This window comes from Pipistrellus hanaki (assembly GCF_964339955.1).
Source record: "Pipistrellus hanaki genome assembly, chromosome: 13".
In the NCBI taxonomy this organism is placed as follows: Eukaryota; Metazoa; Chordata; class Mammalia; order Chiroptera; family Vespertilionidae; genus Pipistrellus; species Pipistrellus hanaki.
In genome coordinates, this window is record NC_140515.1 from 34,687,589 (window position 1) to 34,708,017 (window position 20,429).

General features: G+C 45.9%; 1 protein-coding gene across 1 annotated transcript in view; it reads right to left on the minus strand.

Moving 5' to 3' along the window:
- Positions 1-356: 356 nt before the first annotated feature.
- The window catches only part of EPHB1 (EPH receptor B1), a 401,523-nt gene continuing 381,450 nt past the window's right edge, over positions 357-20,429 (minus strand). The window contains exons 13-16 of the mRNA XM_084902720.1: positions 14,895-15,044; positions 8,148-8,341; positions 5,386-5,541; positions 357-1,810 (exon numbers count right to left, since the gene is read on the minus strand). Of these exons, the coding sequence (XP_084758846.1) occupies positions 1,702-1,810; positions 5,386-5,541; positions 8,148-8,341; positions 14,895-15,044 (609 nt within the window). The 3' untranslated portion in view covers positions 357-1,701. The remainder of the gene's footprint in view (positions 1,811-5,385; positions 5,542-8,147; positions 8,342-14,894; positions 15,045-20,429) is intronic.

Genomic DNA, 20,429 nt, shown 5'->3' on the forward strand with positions numbered 1-20,429 from the left:
CCAGACACACCATACTAGTCTTTAGTGGCTCTTCCTAAATTGGCCTAGATGTGAACTTCTCAAATGCAGTGTGTGAACTGAAAGCAGGGAGGATCATATCTCACTGGTAAATCTTTATTTCCTAGTGACTTCTTAAAGGTGCATGTGAGACTTCAGAGTCATATATTTATTTGGTTCTTCCTTTGGGTCACACCCATGAGAGTGATTTCAATAGATTCTGTTTCTCAGGAGTCACAGGATCCGGATGTATACTCTTCTTCCCATTAGAGGGAAGAAGGATGTTTGTTAAGGATTCTCCCCTCACTTGGGCACAGACGCCATGGGGTCCAGGAATACACGCTCTGACACCATTCTATGTAAACCCAGACATGCTTCTGCTCATTTTAATTAGACAGATAAAATTAGCAAGGAGATTAAGGTAAAAGGAGAAATTAAAAATATTTAAATGTTAGGTGGAATTTACAAAAGTGAATCGAACAATGAGGTACAGAAGGAATGCAGAGAGACACAGACACACTTGAAACATTCCTCGGATGCCACACGGCTTATGCCAGTCCACGGGTAAGGTAAGAAGCCTCCTCCCTTGCCACTTCTTAAATTTCAGATTTCAGGATGTGGAAGAACCTTCTCCAGAAACACTTGCCTTCTCCTTCTCTTCATATGTTACCAAGAATAATTAATCAGTCAGTATCATTCTAGAATGGCCCACACTGCATCCAATTCAAACCACTCACCTGTTTCCTGTCTGAATTTGCAAGCTCTTGAGAGTTTTTCCCCAATTTCATTTTATTTTTCTTCCTACCCTCTCTCCCCATTGAGCCAGTAGGCCAACTGGGCCAATCAGAAAACCAAAACCAACAATATGTTCCTGCCCCTTCGAATTTTCCAGGCCAAGACTTCCCAGACCTTCCTTGTTTGCATCTGTTACGAACAAGCACAGTCATCTTAGAACACAGACATACATATGTGTGCTGTAGCACACATGGAAACAGGTTTTCTTTTTTTTTTTTCTTTTCCAATTTGTGGTTTCTTTTTCCTTTTTGCAAAAAATGCAAACAAAAGAAAAACAAGGTTTTCAATTGAAGGTACATCTCTTCTTCAATATGAAGACATTAATTGAATTGGTCGGATCCCCCATGCAGTGGTCAGCAAAGTCCTTTGGCAACTGACAGAATGACATCTGGAGACTCAGGAGCTGGGGTTGGTTTGAAGAAACTTCCCTACATGAGTCGTGAGCAAAGGGAAATGGATGTGGGAGAAGGGAGAGGACTCTTGGGGAGGAGTACAGTAGGACAAAAGAAAAGAATGTCATTGGTGAGGAAGAAAATGGAATGCTGCTCTGTTTCTTCCCTCCACCTCCTTCCCATCCTTCCTGTGGACAGATGACTCCAGCCCACTGAGGGGGGCAGCTGAGTTCACTCTTGAAACCCCAATGTGTACTCTTGTATCTCCACTCCGCTGAACATCACTTCTTCGTATTTTTATTATCTATTTCGTTTCCCACGGCATCATAAACATGCTTCTGTCACTGAGAAATGAAGGTTGATTATGAGAAGCAGGTCCAATTTCTTCTTCACATGTGCGACACATTTCTCAATGGAGAAGCCAATCTCTCCAGAACATTCCACAGTGTTCAACCTCTGGCTCCCCCTTGAGTTTGGTTTTTTCCCTTCCTCTCCTTCTCCCAGAAAATGAGAGTTCTCATGCCATTGCCGTTGGCGACTGACTCATCTGGACCCTCATAGAATGAATGCTGTTCAGGATCTTCTTCTGGTGACCTGCCAAGGTGACCCCTATTCTCAGGAGGTCTCTAGGAGGGGGGAAACACAAAAGAAGGTACTTTAGTGTTACAGCAGCTTTTCAGAGATCAAAATTCATCATAGAAAGCAAATAAAAGTGTTGAAGATCCAAGAAGTTGGGTAGGCAAGTGAAAATGTTTAAAATCCAAGGATCCCAAGGTAAGTCTTTGGCAAATGCCTACCTGGATATTTCCTTACTGAACCTCACTCTCTCCATGGAGTAGACCTTGTCTCCAATGCCCCCTCCGATTTAGATAATCCTGGAAGGACCTGGAGCAGCCCCTTCACTATGTCCATGACTCTAGGTAAACTAGAAGTTTTCTCTGCTTTTTTCAACACCACCACACATGCTGTATGGGGCTTCGGGTATTCTGTGGCTTTCTGGCTAAATTAGTGATCACCCGGTGTGACTGAAAAGTTGTGGGGCTTGCTTGGTTTTCTGATGCTTTCCATTTTGTGCCTCTGTTTGAATTTTAATATCATACATTTTTGAGAAGGGTGATCTCAAAATAAGTTTCAAATATCTGTCCAAGCAGGAATCCAAGGACTATGTTTAGGATAGGGATTTGGTATGGATTCATTTTTGAGCTATGAGTCTTAATATGAATGAGTTCATTGTTTATATTTGACTTTGGAGAGACCTATGCTTCTTTCCTTACTCAATAATAACAACATGGCAGTGCTTGAGTACTTTCCAAGTGTCATATACTATCTCATACCTATGGAAGCATTTTGTAAAAATTAACAAACCATTTAAATTCAATGGTAATTCTTGCTGAATCCGGTTTGGCTCAATGGATAGAGTGTCGGCTTGGGGACTGAAAGGTCCCAGGTTAGATTCCGGTCAAGGGCATGTGCCTTGGTTGCGGGCATATCCCTGGTAGGGGGTGTGCAAGAGGCAGCTGATCGATGATTCTCTCTCATCGATGTTTCTAACTCTCTATCCCTCTCTCTTCCTCTCTGTACAAAATCAATAAAATATATTAAAAAAAAAAATTCAATGGTATTTCTTTAACAGCAATCATTTCTCTTGTGCATCCTGTAGGCAAGGAAATAGGCCAAGTGCTTTGCATGTGCTACTCCACTTACCTCTTACCACAAACCAATGAGATGGGCACTATTATAGACATATTTATAGACAAGGTAACTAGGGCTCAGAGAAGTTAAGTAACATGCTCTAGATCACACAGTGGGGAAGCATTCAGGGAGCTGGGATTCAAATTCAAGACCACTGGACCTCAGCTACCTTGTTGGGCTGCTCTCAAACTCCTCTAAGGTCCTACCTGTACTCCCCCCAAAGCTCTGGGTCTCCCGCACAGTAGTTCACTTTGTACACTGTGCACTGATCCCCGAGGAGGACCCTGTGCTGGGCCTCCACCCACTGTGCCGCCGCTTTCCTGATCCCCCTCTTTTCAGCAGTGGTTAGTGTCCCACAGGCTACAGCAGGTTTGAGGATTAAATTGCCTGTGTCTTTTTAGCAAACGCTTTTTGGGCGGTGTACTTGAATTGTAAATTCACAAATTGTCCCGCAACCTATTTTATTTATTCAGTTGCTCATACTCTTCTTCCATCTTTTATCTCCCAGAAGATAAACTAAATTGCTGCAGTAGTGTGTGGATATTTTTTTTTTTTACTTTGAACTAAATTAAATTCCTTAATTTTAGGTTTCACTTTCCTTTGTTCTTTTCATGGTGGCTATTATGGGACTTGGGAAAGTATTCCCCTTGATTCCTTCTGTTTGTGGGTGATCAGGTGATGACAGCCCTCATACTCAATCTAAGGGAAGCAGGAGTAGCCTCGTCTTCATGAATACCCACTCTATCCCTGCACCCAGGCCACTGATCATCTGCGCCATCCACATTAATTCTGCGAGATGGGGAAGCTGGTTTTCCACCAGTCAATGCTTCTGTTTTATTTTTGGTGTCTGACAATAATTCATTATGTCAGGGACCATCTTTTGTAGGCATCAGCAGGAAATGAACCCAGGTTTAAAAAATGAAGTCTGAAGTTTAGTGGATCTAAGACTAGATACTCATTCAAATCACCTCCCTGGAGGAAGTGGAGGTGCCATCATTTCTGGCAAGAATGAACCTCACAGAGGTGGCACTGAACTTCAGGAAGATGAACTGCAAAGCAGGAGTCGGGGACCGAGGTGGAGTGTTCAGGAGCCGTCCCTCTGGGGCTTGATTCCTAGGGGTAGGTGACCACTCCCTCCCCTGGGACTCAGCCACTGGCCTGCCCTAGGAATGTACCCCACACCTACCTTTGTGCCAGACACAAAACAGGTGATCAGTGTTTCCAGCTGCTTGTGGACTGATCGATCCTCTACCGTGGAAAATGTGTGTTACAGGCCACCAACCCCAGTGCTGTCAGTACACATTTTAGTCTGGGCAGCCAGTGCGGTTCCCTCTGGGGTATGTGTGTGTGCTTGTGTGTATGTGCATATGTGTGTACGTGTATTCAAAATATAGACCAACTTTAGTTCAGTGGTCCTCAAACTTGACTGCATTATAGAATCACTTGGGTAGTTTTTAAAATCCCAATGCCCAAGTCTCACTACATACCAATGAAGTCACAATATTAGGTATGGGAATCAGGTATCAGTCTTTTTAAAGAGTCCCAGGTGATTCTGGTGTGCAGCTAAGTATGGGCACTGCCGTGGCCCTGGGATGGACTGGGAGAAGGATATGGACCTGGCAGTCAGGAACGCAGGCATTGGGCCCTCTCTGCTGCTCAAGAGCCTGAATCTTCAGGAATTGACTTCACATACTTTCGGAACCCGCTAAATGAAAGGGGTGGAACTATATAAATATTTCTCAAACTACAGTTCCATAAACCCTGCCTCTCAAAAAAATGTGGTTCTACGGTATTGAATAATTTTAAATGGGTTTCTTTATTTCAGGATTTCTCATGGCCTTTTCAGTGCTAATATGTGTCCTGAATTGCCAAGAGAGTGATAAAGTGTGCGGCATTTCCCAAATTTATTTGACCTGGGGATCTTTTTTCCAAGGAGAACCTATTAGCATTTCCCAGAACAGGTGCCACGCAGAACATTCCTGGCGAAATGATGGACTGCATGGATCTTTAAGACCCTTTCTGGCTCTTATTTTATCTGAATAATGTTGGGTTTTATATCCCTCCAGAGTCCTTTGGGCGCTGCCCATTGGTAAGTGATTTGTTGGGGGTGGAAATGTACACTTATTTACAAATGCTGTGTAGGCACCAACAAGCTCCCCCACATCTGCAACTGTCGCTGAGTCAGGCCGTGCCTCTGCCTGCTATGTTGTTTAAAGTGCTACCTGGCTGTGTTCTTTCCATCTGGATGCTCCCTTTGATAGTCTGAGTTTAAAAACTTAAAGGGAGGAACGACTCTCGGTGATGAGGCAAATGACATATGAATAACTCTCATTTGGGGCCCAGAACCATTTCGGCTTCCCCACCCCACCCTCAGCCTCGCCTCCTTTGCTCCAAGGTGCGCTCCCACCAGTCCTGAAGCCAGAAGTCAGGACTGGTACCAAGGGCAATGGCAGGGAAGGAGGCTTGACCCCCACCCACAGGCTGAACAGAGAAGATTCTCATCACTTACTCTGATGTCATCTGGGTGACCAGCTGGAGGGAGGTGAAGCCGGCGGTGAGGAAGCTGTCCCTGTACTGAACCATTTTGATGGCACTGAGCCAGTCATCCACGGTGGTAAAGGCCGTGAAGTCTGGGATAGAGCGGTCTAGCAGGGGCTGGGAAGGCCTGCGAGACAGAGAGGAGCAGGTGAGTTCACAGCTGTAACAGTGTGCAGAGAGAGCCACACTTCGGACAATGGCAGACTCCATGGGTGGCCGCATCCTTGACAATGGAGCACTGTGCTGACCCTTCCAGATTTCTGAGTTGGCATGGCTTCTCGGGGCCAGGTGGCTAGTCTCTCTGGGCACTGCCACACGTCAGTCAGCCTAGACAGGCTGATTGACCAGCATGCAGTATAAAGGGAAGGGAAGGCTCAGGGCTCCCTTGTAAACTGAAATCAAAGAGCTTTAAAAAATATATACAGTTCACTGCCACCTCCCCAAATCTATTGGTAACATTTCTGGTTCCGTCCTCAGCTAATTGAAATAAATGGGACAGAACAGCCCTCCACTGATCTTCCCTGGCACATTCTCAAAGCAGACACCCAGGTACCCAATCTGGACATGAGGCTAAGATGCCACCTTAACCCCCTCACTTCAGCACCAATGCCCAATCCTTTACCAAGTCATAAAGATTTGACCTTAAAAATCAAACTCATCCAACTTACGATCCCACCTTCTCTATCTCCTACCTGTCTTCATGCAAGCTTGTTCTCCTCAACCTAAGTTCCACACTGTTGCCTGATGCTCTTTTTTACAAATGCAGATGTGATCATGTCAATGCTAATATGTGTTCCTTTAAGGCAGCGGTCGCCAAACTTTCAGACCTCACGGATCACCAGTGGTCCAAGGACCACTGGTTGGCAACCACTACTCCAAAGGTTTCCTTAAGGCAGCAATCACCAACCTTTTGGATCTCATGGACCACCCATTGGTGACCACTGCTTTAAGGGATGCTCATTACTCTGAAAATCAAGTCCGGAATCCTTAGCAGGACCTAAAGGCTCTGAGTGCCTGGCCCTCACCCACCTCACAAGCCTCAGCCTCCAACCTGCCCCCTCACAAGCTGTATTCCACACACTAGCCCTGTCCTTCCCACCCTCAGGCCTTAGCACATGCTGTACCCTGGCCCCTCTACTCCCATATTCCTTTCATTCTGTTAATGTACTCCCTCTCTTCAGCTGTCATCTGGGATGTCTCCCTGTCAACAGAGGAAGGTATATGCTCTACAAAATCAGGCAACTACCTCCCTGCCACACTGATCTTTGTGTGTTTCTCTGATGAATGACTCAAAGCCCCATAAGGGCGGGGACCATGTCTATCTTAGTCATTTTATAGTGCCAGCAATGGACATAGTGCTTAGCACATATGTACCCAAAAAACTTTGGTTAAAAGGATGATTAATAAGTGAGTTAACTCTGCAAATGTACAACTGATAGCTGACAGTTGTTCTGTTCATTTGCTCATAAGAAATCCAGTTGCTTTGTATTTTTGTCTTCTAGCTATCAGGGGACAAAACGTTTGTCTTGCTAATAGGTTGGCCAAGGTTCCAAGTCTGCAGCTCCACCTGCAGCTCCACCTGCCTAACAGACTGGTGTGGTTAACAGAAAGAGAATAGCCCAGAAGTGGGGCCTCGTACCAATCAGATCAGATATGCTCAACTGTTAGAGAACCCAATCCCCAGTCCATCTAAAGCCAATGAGAGGTAGAGGCCTAGACAGGTTTCTTAACATCTGTCTACAGCAAGCATGTCAAACTCATGTTTGTGGCCCAACCAATATAAAGGTAGGAAAGAAACATTTTAATAATAATTATAACAGGATATTATAAAAATTAAGTCACAAATTTTTTTAATAATAAACTACAATGTTTGTTGCTGGTTACTATAATCCTGTTGCATTCATTTCCCTTACGCTCCTTACATGTAGGCACACCGTTTCTCTCCACTAATACCAGCAGCCAATAACCATGTCATTAGTCTTGTACTGACTTGTTTGGTGTGCGCAACAGGAAATATTTCATTTTCAAAGAACAATAAAAATAGGTTTACGTGCATTAAGCTTATTTGTGTAGTTATTCAGTGTCTGGTACGTTAATGTTCAAGAAAAAATTTTTATTATAATGTTCTGTATGTTAACAATTACTCCCTTTGTATTCAGCATGTCTCTATCGAAATAAACCTGTGTTTTTATGAAAATTAAAACACTTGTGTGTTGTTTTTTGTGGCCACATAAACTTAAACCTTGTTTATTTGGCCCATGTTAGCCTTTGAGTTTGACATGCTTGGTCTATAGCAGTTCGCGACCTTTTAATACAGTTCCTCATGTGGTGACCCCCAACCATAAAATTACTTTCGTTGCTACTTCATAACTATAATTTTGCTACTGTTAATGAATCATAATGTAAATATCTGTGTTTTCTGATGGTCTTAGGCTCCACAGCAGCGGTTCTCAACCTGTGGGTTTTGACCCACAGGTTGAGAACCGCTAGCAGGGTCACCACAACATGAGGAACTGTATTAAAGGGTCGCGGCATTAGAAAGGTTGAGAACCACTGGCAGCCTGTGCTGGAGGCAGGGAATATTTTAGAGAGCAAAAGAGAACACTCTTGAAACGTCTCCCATTAGTGGATAAGCTCAGTCACCTTACTCTTGCTTTTAATGGACCAAAAGTCTAGCAGTGTTACTATCGGCCTTGCCCCTGACCATGCACACATAGTAACCACTAGACTCACACGGCGGTGATGGTTGCCACAGTCTTGAGACTTGCTGGGTTCCGGATCATCTTGTCCAGGGTGTTGACAATCTCAGCAAAGCGGGGCCGGCTATTTCGGTCCTTCTGCCAACAGTCCAGCATGAGCTGGTGTAGAGCAGCTGGGCAGTCCATGGGTGGGGGCAGCCGGTAGTCCTGCTCAATGGCATTGATGACCTGCAGTGACACACATGGGAACAGGTATGATTGGGTGATGAGCCATCAGCCAGTCATTCACAAATTAACCCCAAGGATGGAGCCTGTTTGACCCAGGTACCCTCATTCCATGCTCATGTACTTCCTACCACAATGGGATATGACATGTACTTGGCCTTTCTCCCTAAACTGTGGGCTCCTAGAAAGCTGGGACCACATCTTAATTGTCCCCTTGGATTCCCTAGCACTGTTGCTGGGCCAGATGCACACTAGATCTCTGTAACTGTTTGTTGAAGAATGATCTGGTGAATTGGCTTGAGATTTTCCTCTTTTTAAGAGGACATTGACCCAATTCTCCCTTACTGGCAGCTAGTGGCACCAGGGCAACTGAAACAATGGCACATGGGAAACCCAGTAAACCCACTATTTATAACAGACACCACCAAAACCTGGTGGCCTCTTCCTTTCTGTTAAGCAAAGAGAAATGGACGGAAGGAATTAAGTCTTGATGGAGCCCCTACTCCATGCAAGAATAGGGGCTTCATCTTTAAGAGCCAGCAATGGGGATTGGATTGAAGGATTTGGTTAAACAAATTGGCTCAGTACAATAAAAATGGTCAGTTAACAAGGTGGTCCGCAATAAATACCTCCAATCAGGTTTTGCAGACTGCAGAGGATAATTTTGTAAAGGTGTTAGTATCTCCATGTACTTTTGCCTGTTGTTCAGGTTATAGTAATTGTTTTTCACCCTTTACTTCTTAATTCCAATTCATTTAAATCAATTATGTCTGCTCAGTGATTTTTGAAATAGAAAAAAAAAATTGTAAATGATCTAGTGCTACACCTATGGATTTATTATGGTATACTCATAACACAGTGGAAAGCCTAGAATTCAATGCTGGCCTTACACTGATGTTGCAAAAATGTACCTATTTAAATGGAAATATACTCATAGTGTAATATCAGGCAAAAGAACAGGCTACATAACTGCAGATATGGCATAATCTTGCTTTTGTAAAAAACAAAAGCCAAACCATACCAAAAAACAATAATTACACACACGCATAGGAAAGACCTTGGGAAGATATATACCACAGAGTTAATGGTGGCTGCCTCTGGGCAGGTAGCAACATGAGTGCTCTTTATGCTTTTCTTTTTGCTTGTTATTTTCTGCATTGATTTTATATTAAAGTAAACAGTTAAAGCACCTTAAACAACAAAGGAAATAATTTTGCTTGTTATTTTCTGTAATAATTATGCATTGATTTTATATTAAAATAAACAGTTAAAGCACCTTAAACAACAAAGAAAATAATTTGGGGTTCAGTGATTTTCATGTTTTTGCCTCTAAATAAAGTCAGGTTCATTTTGACTGATTATGCTTGTGGGGTTTTATTTATTAGTAAATTGGTCAGAAAGTGAGTATTGTCAGTTTCTATTTTTACAAATTTTATGCACAGTGTATCTATCGGGCATGAGATAATATAACCTGAAGTCATTAGACATAATCAAGGTGTATTATTCCTCGTGTTCAATATGGCAGAAAAACAAGCATATTAACCATATCAATATTATTACTACATAAAATTCAGTGATTGAAAACATTTACTTTTTTTAAAAAATGGGAACATTCACTTTTAAATTATATGTTGCGTTACCATCAAATTTTTCTTTGCCAAACTATTGCCAATTGAATTACCTGGTATCTTCGTAGGAAGTCATTGTAGCCCTATTTTTCTCAGGAGGAAATGGAGGCAAAGCTGATGAAGTGAGTTGCTTGAGGACATAAATGATAGGGCGGGACTAAATCCCAGGGGTGTCTGATTTTATGCCTGGATACCCCAAAGCCCACTTTCCCTAGTCCTCTGTGGAGTTGCCATTGTAATCTCGGCCTGGGAGCTGTTTGAAGTCCTCATAGCCAGAAATGGGGGCATTGGGCTAAGGTTGGCAAACTGCAGCTCGAGAGCCACATGCGGCTCTATGGCCCCTTGAGTGTGGCTCTTCCACAAAATACTAGGACCTGGGTGAGTCTATTTTGAAGACGTGGCATTAGAAGAAGTTTAAGTTTAAAAAATTTGGCTCTCAGAAGAAATTTCAATCGTTATACTGTTGATATTTGGCTCTGTTGCCTAATGAGTTTGCCGACCACTGGGCTAAACCAATTAGTCCGTGAGGATGAACTGCCGGGCAGCAATCCCATCAGCCTGGCTCAGAAACCAGCACCCTTTACCAGCTCCTTCCAGGCAGCCAGATTAAGGGACCCTGTCACAGAGTCCCACTCACTGTTGAGCCAGTGGGATTACCCACTGAATGGTCCCACAAGCTCTTTCTGGGTTGACTAAGCATTAGCTAGGTGGGGACAGCAGGAGGGGCTAGTCTCCAAATTCTACATCTCACAAGGCTAGACCAGTGTTTCCCAACCTTCTCTCATGATGAGAATCACCTGGTGGAGTTGTTAAAACACAGATTCCTGAATCCCAACTAAGAAGTGCTAAACTAGAATTTTTGAGAACATATAGGTAAAATTGCATACCTAACTTAGTGCTTTGTATATAACATCTGTGTTAGAGCACTAGTTAAGTATACAGTTTTACCTATATGTTCCCAAAAATTCTAGTTTAGCACTTCTTAGTTGGGATTCAGGAATCTGTGTTTTAACAACTCCACCAGGTGATTCTCATCATGAGAGAAGGTTGGGAAACACTGGGCTAGACAATCATCCAATTCAGGGCAGCTCATGTTCCCTTAAAGAGCTAGTACCTCTGCTCAAATTATTTAATGCCAGAGTCCCAAATCCTAATTTTTTGCACTGACAAAATACTCTCCCATCTGCCTTTAGGAGGAAGGGGCACTGGAGCCAGGACCCATGCGCAGGGGCACGGTTCCATGGTATGAGCAGCCTACCAGGCCCTCCAGGTGGAGCATTCAGAGCCTGGACCCCACACAGGCACTGAATCTCCTGTCTGAGCTTCAGGCTGAAGGCAGCTTAGCTGTTTTCCCCTTGTCTCCTCTGCAGGCTACCTCATGGGATTTGGGGAAGACTGTCCTGGCCTTTGCTTTTATATTTTCTCTGTTGTGCTCTTTCATTTTAAGAGGAAATCAAAGAGCTGTTGCAGGTCTGCCGGGAAAGCAGGTGCAGGTGTTGTGTTGGTGAGGGGAGGGCACTATGATTAGGGGCATAGACCTTGGAGGCCTGGGTTCAAATCCTTGTTCCATTTCTTACTTCAGACACCTGGCAAAGTCACATGACCTCATGAAACTGCACAGACAGGGTTGTTAAAGATGAAATGACTCAGTGAGGTGGTGTATATTGAGCTCCGCAGTAGAAAGGATCCCTGATTACATGGAGGCCATGCTTTCTGCCAGGCCCATTCCAGTAGATGTCATCTCTGCAAAGAGGGTCACTGTTCTGCTGCTAGACACTGGGAGGTCCAGAAAGATGGCAATGTGAACCCCCTTTTATGCTCGTGTTTACAAAACGTGACTTTATTCCATTTGCTCTTGTAGATAATTTCATTGTTTTTACTCCGGGAGCACAATGGTTTTTGTATAATACTTATGGCAAAAAAGAAAATGCCTCTACCCTGCATCCCAAAGAAAAACTACCTAGGTCATTAACTCACGTGTGGGTAGTATTTGTCTCCTCGAATCTTTCATTGAAGTGCTATGCCTTTAGAGAATTTGATTCTCATTTTAAGGATCTGGATGGCTTCCAAATCTGAGTGTATATAACTTAGAATAAAATTAAACCAACCGAACTTAAAAAAAAAAAAAAAAAAGGTGCAGTTCTCTAATGGGGCCTTGTGGTCAAGCTCTGCCACAGCTGCCTCGCTAGCAGGTGTGGAAAACAGGAGACATAGAAAAACGCCTTCAGTCTGGCCATTGGATGGCTTTCCACATGTTTGAATTGTATGGAAAGCGTGACCCCCAGATTGGAGGCATAGAGCATTCTTCTGAGCAACACTGAAAATCGGAGCGAGTCCTGGGCTCCTTTCATTGGTCTACAAGAGGATGAGATGAATGGATGCTGAAAAGATTGGAGATTAGAATGAGGTCAATTGGTGTTTCTAGAGAGAAGGTGGGTGGAGGTGGGGGCCAGGAGAGAGACAGTCTAGGCAGCTGTCACTGACTCTCTCCTGGCCCACACCCTCACTCTCCTTCTCTCTAGAAACACCAACTGACCTCATGGCCACAACAGCGCTATTCATTTTGAATGGTCTGCAGCAACTGTTTGGGCCATCCTGACGGTCAGTATAACCCAATGCACTAAAGGGACAGGGAGGAGAGAGCAGCTGCCTTTGTTTGCACCCAGAGGTGGCACGTCTGGGGGTGGGGTGGGGACAGGAGCATGTGGTGTGGCCCTTGGTGCAGTGAGCACCTGCTGAAGTGACTGGCAGCTCCTCTGGAAAATGAGCAGAGCCTACGCCTGTCTTGGAGTTCTCAGTGGAGGCTCCAGACTGCCCCCAGATGTGCATTTACCATAAGTGAGGTGGGCAGTGGGCCGTACCTGGAGAGTGAAGTGGAGAAGCTCAGAGCCCTGGAGGAACCAGGGCAGAAGGGGTTAAGGTAAGCTCTGATGTTTCAATAAAACAGCAGCTCCTCTCCCCAGACACTGCCACTCTCATTATCTCTGTCAATCAGATCCAAGCAGCAGAACTTCCAAGTTCCCTCTCTGGCTGACAAACTCTCTGTACATGTTCAAAGGCCTTCCTGGGCTCCGGAAGCCCAATTACCAGCACTCCGACTTGCCTCTGCAATTCTCTTTCTCAAAGCCCTTCAATTGTCATCTGGAAAATCTGTTACTGCCACCACCTCGGTGGTTTCTGATGAGTGGGGCTGCAGCCGAGTTGCCGGTAGCCCCTCCTGGCTCTCTCACAGGCCTAAGATGTTTTCTGAATAGGCTCAAGTCACCTCCCACCTTCCACTGAGAGCAGAATGGCACTTGGGACAATGCTTAGGAGCTTTTTTTCCCCCCCGGAGAAATACAACAAAATTAGAATAAACGGTTACTTTGCAGATGTTCTTATTCCTTTTGAGGCCCAGCTAAGCATCAAATATATGGGAAGCCTTCCCCAACCAACTGTCCCACCCCCAACCCTACCTATGTGCCAAAAATACCCCAGGAGTAGAATGGCAAGCACAATGCTTTGTCATACTTAGCATGCAATGAGTGTTTGTTGAATAAATGATTTGGAAATTCTGGAAGTCTAATATCAGAAATTCCATTTGTTTTCAGCATAGGTGAATGCATTAGCTGAGAATATCTTGAATGTCAAATCTTGCCTGTCAGATAGTTTCATAATCCATTCTATGTGTGCTGAATTGTTCTTAATCGGATTAACGTCCCCGGGCAGGACAAAATGGGTCTGCTTTTTCTGGCTAACACTTATTATTCATCTAGCTGCTGTCGTGGGGGGAACCGGGGTGCAACTGATTCCATGAAGCAGCCTCGGCATTAATTCTGATACTTACTGATTCGACATGCTGCAGGAGCAGAGGCGAAGCGTGGATAATCACAGATAATAGAGGGCCCAGATGCCACACATGGTTGGCACTGGGGCCTGGTGAAAGATGCAGCCATTTCACTGGCTCTGGGCTGAAGCTACTCTACCCATGACAGCGGGGAGCATGGTCACAGCAGCACCCAAGTCCTCCTTTGTCTCATTGGAAAATGTTTGCTGGGCTCCCAGATCACCACCTTTCTCAGTCTCCAGAACAAGCTCCCTGGCTCTGAAGCTCTGCTGGACAGAGGGCTGCTGAGCGCAGGCTTCTCCTTTTACCAGCCTCGGAGCCCACCAACCCACGGAGGTGCACCCGGTGGGGCTGGGTGCCCCATCTGGCGATCTGAATTGAGAATAACCCTGCCTTTTTTGCTTGTAAGTTGAGAAAGCTATTAACTGCCCCCTCACCCCCAGCCCTCCGTGATAGGGAGAGCAAGCAGAGAACAGAGGTATGCAGGCTTTACAAACAGTGATCCTCTCCCTTCTCAGGGAAGCATATGCATTTAAAATGCAGAGGAGGAGTGGATCCTGGTGAACAGCCCAGGGTCCAAGCCAGTGTGGAAATCTGGGTAGGACTTTTGATGGCTGTTTTCTATCCAAAGTGAATCATCCACAAAGGGTTTCTAAACTTTTAGCAATTATGGAGCAAAGGGTCCCATCTGGACAACCCCAAATGCCTCTGCCTAAAGCATCTCACATGACCCTTTCTTTCCTTCCAAACCTTGTCCCTTGAGGGAAGCCTGAGGGATGACCTTTACATAGACAGGATCCCACTCCCAAGGCCTGTCTGAATCTGACCAGCTCTGGGGAGCGTGCTCAGCTCCTTCTTCACTGATAGGTGACACGTGTTCCTAGCAGAATGGATTCTCAGGAAAAAGGGCCCTTCACAATTCTTCTCTATGGGCTCTTTGCTTCAAACATTGGTGCCAAAGAGGTCCCTGGGTCCCCTGCCCTGAATGCTTCAAGTCCAGGTTATGATCTGGAGCTGAGAACAGTTAGGAGGGCTTGGCTGCCACTGCCTGTGGGGTCCCTTGGATGGAGGTTTGCAGCAATCAGGCGCTGCTGACACTTACGTCTTGGTTGGACATATCCCAGTAGGGTCTCTCTCCAAATGACATGACTTCCCACATGACAATCCCGTAGCTCCAGACGTCACTGGCAGACGTGAACTTGCGGTAGGCGATGGCCTCTGGGGCCGTCCATCTCACGGGGATCTTCCCTCCCTGGAAGAAGGAAGAGCCTGGTCAGCCCAAGCATCGGGTTTCTAGTTGAAGGCAGGTGACAATAAACAGCACACACGCCTTTCCACTCTCCCACTCCCTGCCCCGCTCCCACATAGTCTGTGCCTCAGGGGCAGGCCTCTGTTACTGCACCTAAGGCGCTCAAGAGGTGACAAGGAGAGCAAACAGAGATCAGAGGCATGTAGACTGTGCAAACAGCAATACTCTCAGTTCTAAGGGAAGCATATGCATTCAAAATGCACGGCCTGTGCTGGTCTCACACCACGTGCGGGTGCACTGCATGTGAGGTAACGCTGGTACTCAAGCTTGCTTGCCCCCTAATTCCCGGCATACTGATTCCAATGTCACCGTTGGGTGGGAGGAGAGAGTGTAACTGTCCTAAATGCACTACAACATGAAATTCCATACGACATGCAACTGATTATTTGTGTCAGGAGAAGGTAAAACAAATGAAAAAGGAGGTAGGGGGAGGTTTTTCTCACTCTGCAGCCTGCTGACAACCCTGGGCCGAGGTCCCTGTAGACGCTGTCTCCCTGCCCTGTGTGGGAGTCAGCATCAGAGCCTGGAGGTACACTTTGCAAAGCACTTGGCTTCTCCCCCAGGCCCTAGGTTTATGTCTCTTAGGTTCATGCCTCCTCCTCCTTGCCAGCAACTCCACCCTCAAAGTTCCCACTTGGTTCTCTGCTTGGCCCTCAGTCTGTCTGCCAGACCTTGGCCTACTGTTTACTGAAGGGATGATACCCATTCAGTCGGCCCATTGATCACTAGCCAATGAGCACTGCTTTGTGCCAGGCCCTTTCTGAGAAGCTTCTGCCAGAGATGAGCAGCCAGGGGCCCTGCCATTAGGCTGCACAGGGGATGGGGAGACAGACACAAAGCACCAGATACTTAAAATGTATGGTTAACAAGATGGAAAGTGATGAGGGCGAGGCTGAGGGGGATAGAGGGTGTTCTGAGAACCAGAGGAGACTCCCTAACACAGGAGGGGGGCAGGAATGGTAGCTAGGAGCAGGCAGAGGGACAGTATTCCGGAACCTGTGGTCAAGTGTGGATACCAGTATGGTCCCATTGTGCCTGTGTGACCTGGAGCGAGTTACCGAACCTCTCTGTGCCTCGGTTTCTCATTGGCAATATGGGGGTGCTGACGGTACTTACTTAGGTTGCTTTGAGGGTTAAGTGGGTCACCATCCATACAGTGCTTGGGACCGGCCTGGGGTAGAGGGCTAGTGCTATGCACATTAACTACTACTTCACTATCCTTAGTCCTAGAGAAGGAGTAGAGATTAATCAGACAAAGAGAGGAGAGGAGGGAAATCCAAGGCAGAGGTGCAGTGCAGGTGCCAGAGGTGAGAGAGAGATGCTAACTGCCAGGCAGCAGGATGGCGAAGCATGAATTCCTCATGGGAAGTAAGGGAGGTGAGCAGAGGGCAGGGCTCCCTCTGCAGGACACTGTTGCCACTCAGAGGGGGAGAGTGGGGGCACTTTGAAAGGCTGCCCTCCAAAACACTTCATCTACTAGAACAAATATTCAGTGCTTCATGCAAATACCAGGATCTTACTCCCATGGCCCTTTTGTGATGCCTGGACTCCGCCTCCATAATACATGAAACCTGCCGCTCCCTGGCTCCCCTCTCCTTGGCCTCGGGCTTCAACTGAAGAGATTATTTTTATTCTGACTGTTCTCACGATCTGTTCAAACCACCAGAGATACATGTTGGACTTTAGCTAAAATACATTGAAAATGTCTAAGAGGCTAAGCTGAGATGAGGGTGAGAGAAAGGAGCAAACAGCAAAGTGTATTTATACCAGGGTCCGGGAGGAGGGAAGGTGACCTGCCGGACCTCCCCAGGCACACTCCTAGCTCCCTGCAGAAGGCAGTCCCGATTCCCCAAGGGCCATGGCAGGCTTTTGTGGTGGGAGATGTCCTCGGCGCAAATGCCAGCCACCAGCAACATGGCAAATGCCTGAGAGCAGGCTCGGGCTGCTCAGCAACAGGGCACACTGTTCTCACCACCCCCAGAACAGGAATGGTCTTTCTGCTTTTTTCTACGTGGCACCCTGGGCTGGGAGAAAAGGTGGAAAATGCATGCAGTGACCCAGGAGTTGTCAAACACCTGGAGGCCAGGGTCCCATAACTCAGGGCCCCCTGTTGTAAGTTACCATTAGAGGAGGGGGGCATTGCCACACCTGGAGAGCACCTGGTTCAGAGGAGAGGAGGAGAGGGGTTTCTGCTCCCTCATCATACCTGCACTAAGTGAGGTAGGAGAGAGCAGGAGTTTATCTAGTGTGGTTTGTGTGTGTGTGTGTGTGTGTGTGTGTGTGTGTGTGTGTGAGAGAGAGAGAGAGAGAGAGAGAGAGAGAGAGAGAGAAGAGGGAAGGGAAGGGAAGGGAAGGGAAGGGAAGGGAAGGGAAGGGAAGGGAAGGGAAGAGGACTCCATGTGAGAACTGACCAATATGTGTGTCAGATAGTGAGAGACAGGGAGAAAACTTGGCTGTCTATGAGTAAAAGAAATTTATGGCTGCCTGGCCAGCATGGCTCAGTGGTTGAGCGTTGACTTATGAACCAGGAGGTCACGGTTTGATTCCCGTTCAGGGCACATGCCCAGGTTGTGGGCTTGATCCCCAGTGTGAGGTGTGCAGGAGCCAGCTGATCAACAATTCTCTCTCTCATCATTTATGTTTCTATCTCTCCCTCTCCCTTCCTCTCTGAAATCAATAACAAATATTTTTAAAAAGTTATGGCTTATCTTGTGTGTGTTTGTGTCAGAGAGAGGGGGCGAGGGGATGTCAGAGATGTTCTGATGAATTTCAAAGAGCCTATTTGGGAGTCGGAAGGTATCCTCTCTGCCAAGTCTGGAGCAGACCCCAGGGGTTGCCAGTGACAGCTGTTGAACTGCTCTCTCTTGCATGCAAAGTGGCCGTGCCAGGCCCACTGGCAGGGAGCCTCAGCCCTGCTGCCACCTCGGGCCGCTGGGCCTCACTGAACACGGAGCTGGGCCTGTCACTGCCACCCTCCATCCCAGCAGGTGGCAGAGCCTTCGAGAAGAGCCACCCGGAGAGGCAGGTGACAGCTTGTCATGACTGGCTCTCCCTCTCAGCCAGGAGAGCAGGGGATGCTGACCTCTGAGGCAGAACCAAAGTCAGGGGACAGGTGCTTTCCTTCATGGGAATTTAAACTTTCCTCCCAGCTTTCGAACATTCTATCACCGACCTCCTCTTCTGATGCTTAGAGGTAATTATGCTGATGACTATTTAACCTGCCTTCAATTATGTGAAAGGATTTCTATTCAAAAGGATGGTAACCAGCCCCATGGAGGGACTAGAAGAGAAGGAGGTGGGATGGTATTGCAGCAGGCAGGGTTTCTGCTGGCGAGGAGGGTCCCCCTGCTAGAAGTGACATCTGGACCAGAAGGCCAAAGGCCCACACATTCACCTGACTGCAAAGTGCTCTGAGAGTCCCAGCTCTCACCTGGGCAGGCATGAAGAAGGGGCATAGAGGAGTGGTTTGCACTGGCGGATGGGAAGGAACATGAGGGAAGAATTCATGATGGGTCGGGGCAAGGAACAGAGGAGGCTCCCTGGGAAGGAATCTGTATCCAATTGGGCAAAGAGGGGCTGAGGTTGTTGAGGATGTTGAGGAAGGGAGTCCTCTGGTCTGCATTTGGCAGGGACTAGGTGTCCCTAAATCTGAGGCATGGGGGTGGGAGAAGGGCAGAGGAGGGAGAAGAACCTCTCCATCATCAGGGCTCTGAGTTCCAAATGACCTCATACTCTGAACTTCCACACACAGCTTGGCATTGAATAATTGTGCAGCTGAGAAATTCTCTAAAAGTTTGAAATCCACTGCTTCAGAATAATCATGCCTTAACTGAGGTATAAGACAAACTATTAAGTTTGTGTGTGTAATTTGATAAACAAAGTGAAGATAACTCTGGTAGCAGATTAATTCTTATACAGCCATTTTAAGGATTACTTCCTGATAATCCACACCCATACATGCCTGCAGGTGTGATGCCAACAGGTGGAGGTACTTTAGTCCCTCAGCCTCAGCCAACCTGCAACAAGCATCTTTGCAGCGCCCACTCTGCCCAGCCTCTTGATGGGGATATGGCAGTGATGAGACTCAGCTAATGCCACCCACCCAGCTCACTGTCTTGCCACAGTGAGATTAAGCAGGCACAGTTTATAGCTTTGGTTCTAGAATCCACCAATTGTGGAGTTTTTCCAGGCCAAAGTCTAAACAAAGGACAGATTCCCCTGGCTAGTTACTTACCCTAGAGATGCCCATAAGGGTAACACTTCTGTGAGTCTGGGCATTGCTACAGTACTCTTCTCTGCCATCCTGTGTGAGACAAAGTCTCAGTGGGCATATTACAGGAGTCCAGATCTCCATGCATATTGAGTATGGTGCTCATGGGGTTGTTCATATATTATTAGATCATGCTGCATGAGGCATCCCCTTGAAGTGATAAGTTTATGACTGAGAGCATCATGCAATGGTTCTGGATTTCATAATGCCCACTCTCTATTAGGTTTATAATATATAAAAAATGTTGGGATGACTGTAATGATCTAACATGATACGTACATAAACCACCCAGTATATCAATATTATCATTAAATAAGAATGTAGGAGGATGTAAACAGATGGAAGAACATACCATGTTCATGGATTGGTGGAATCAACATCATTAAAATATCCATACTACCCAAAGCAATCTATAGATTCAATGCACTCCCCATTAAAATACCAACGGCATATTTCACAGACCTAGAAAACTCTCCAAAAATTCAACTGGAATAATAATAATAATAAAAAAGACCCCGAATAGCCACAGTAAACCTGAGAAAGAAGAACAAAGTGGGAGAAATCTCAATATCAGATTTCAAGCTGTATTACAAAGCCACTATTCTCAAAACAGCATGGTACTGGCACAAGAACAGACATATAGATCAATGGAATAGAATAGAGAATCCAGATATCAATCCAAATCACTATGCTCAATGTTTGACAAAGGAGGCATGAACATAGAATGGAGTCAAAACAGTCTCTTCAATAAATGGTGTTGGAAATTTGTACAGATACATGCAAAAAATAAATAAATAAAACTAGATCACCAACTCACACCATACACAAAAATAAACTCAAAATGCATACAGGACTTAAACATAAGATGGGAAACTGTAAAAATACTAGAGGAATCCACAGGCAGCAAATCTCAGATATATGCCAAAAGAACTTCTTCACTGATCCTGCCTCTAGGGCAATGGAAGCTAAAGAGAAAATAAACAAATGGGACTATATCAAAATAAAAAAGCTTTTTCACAGAAAAAGAAACTATAAACAAAACAACAAGAAATTCCACT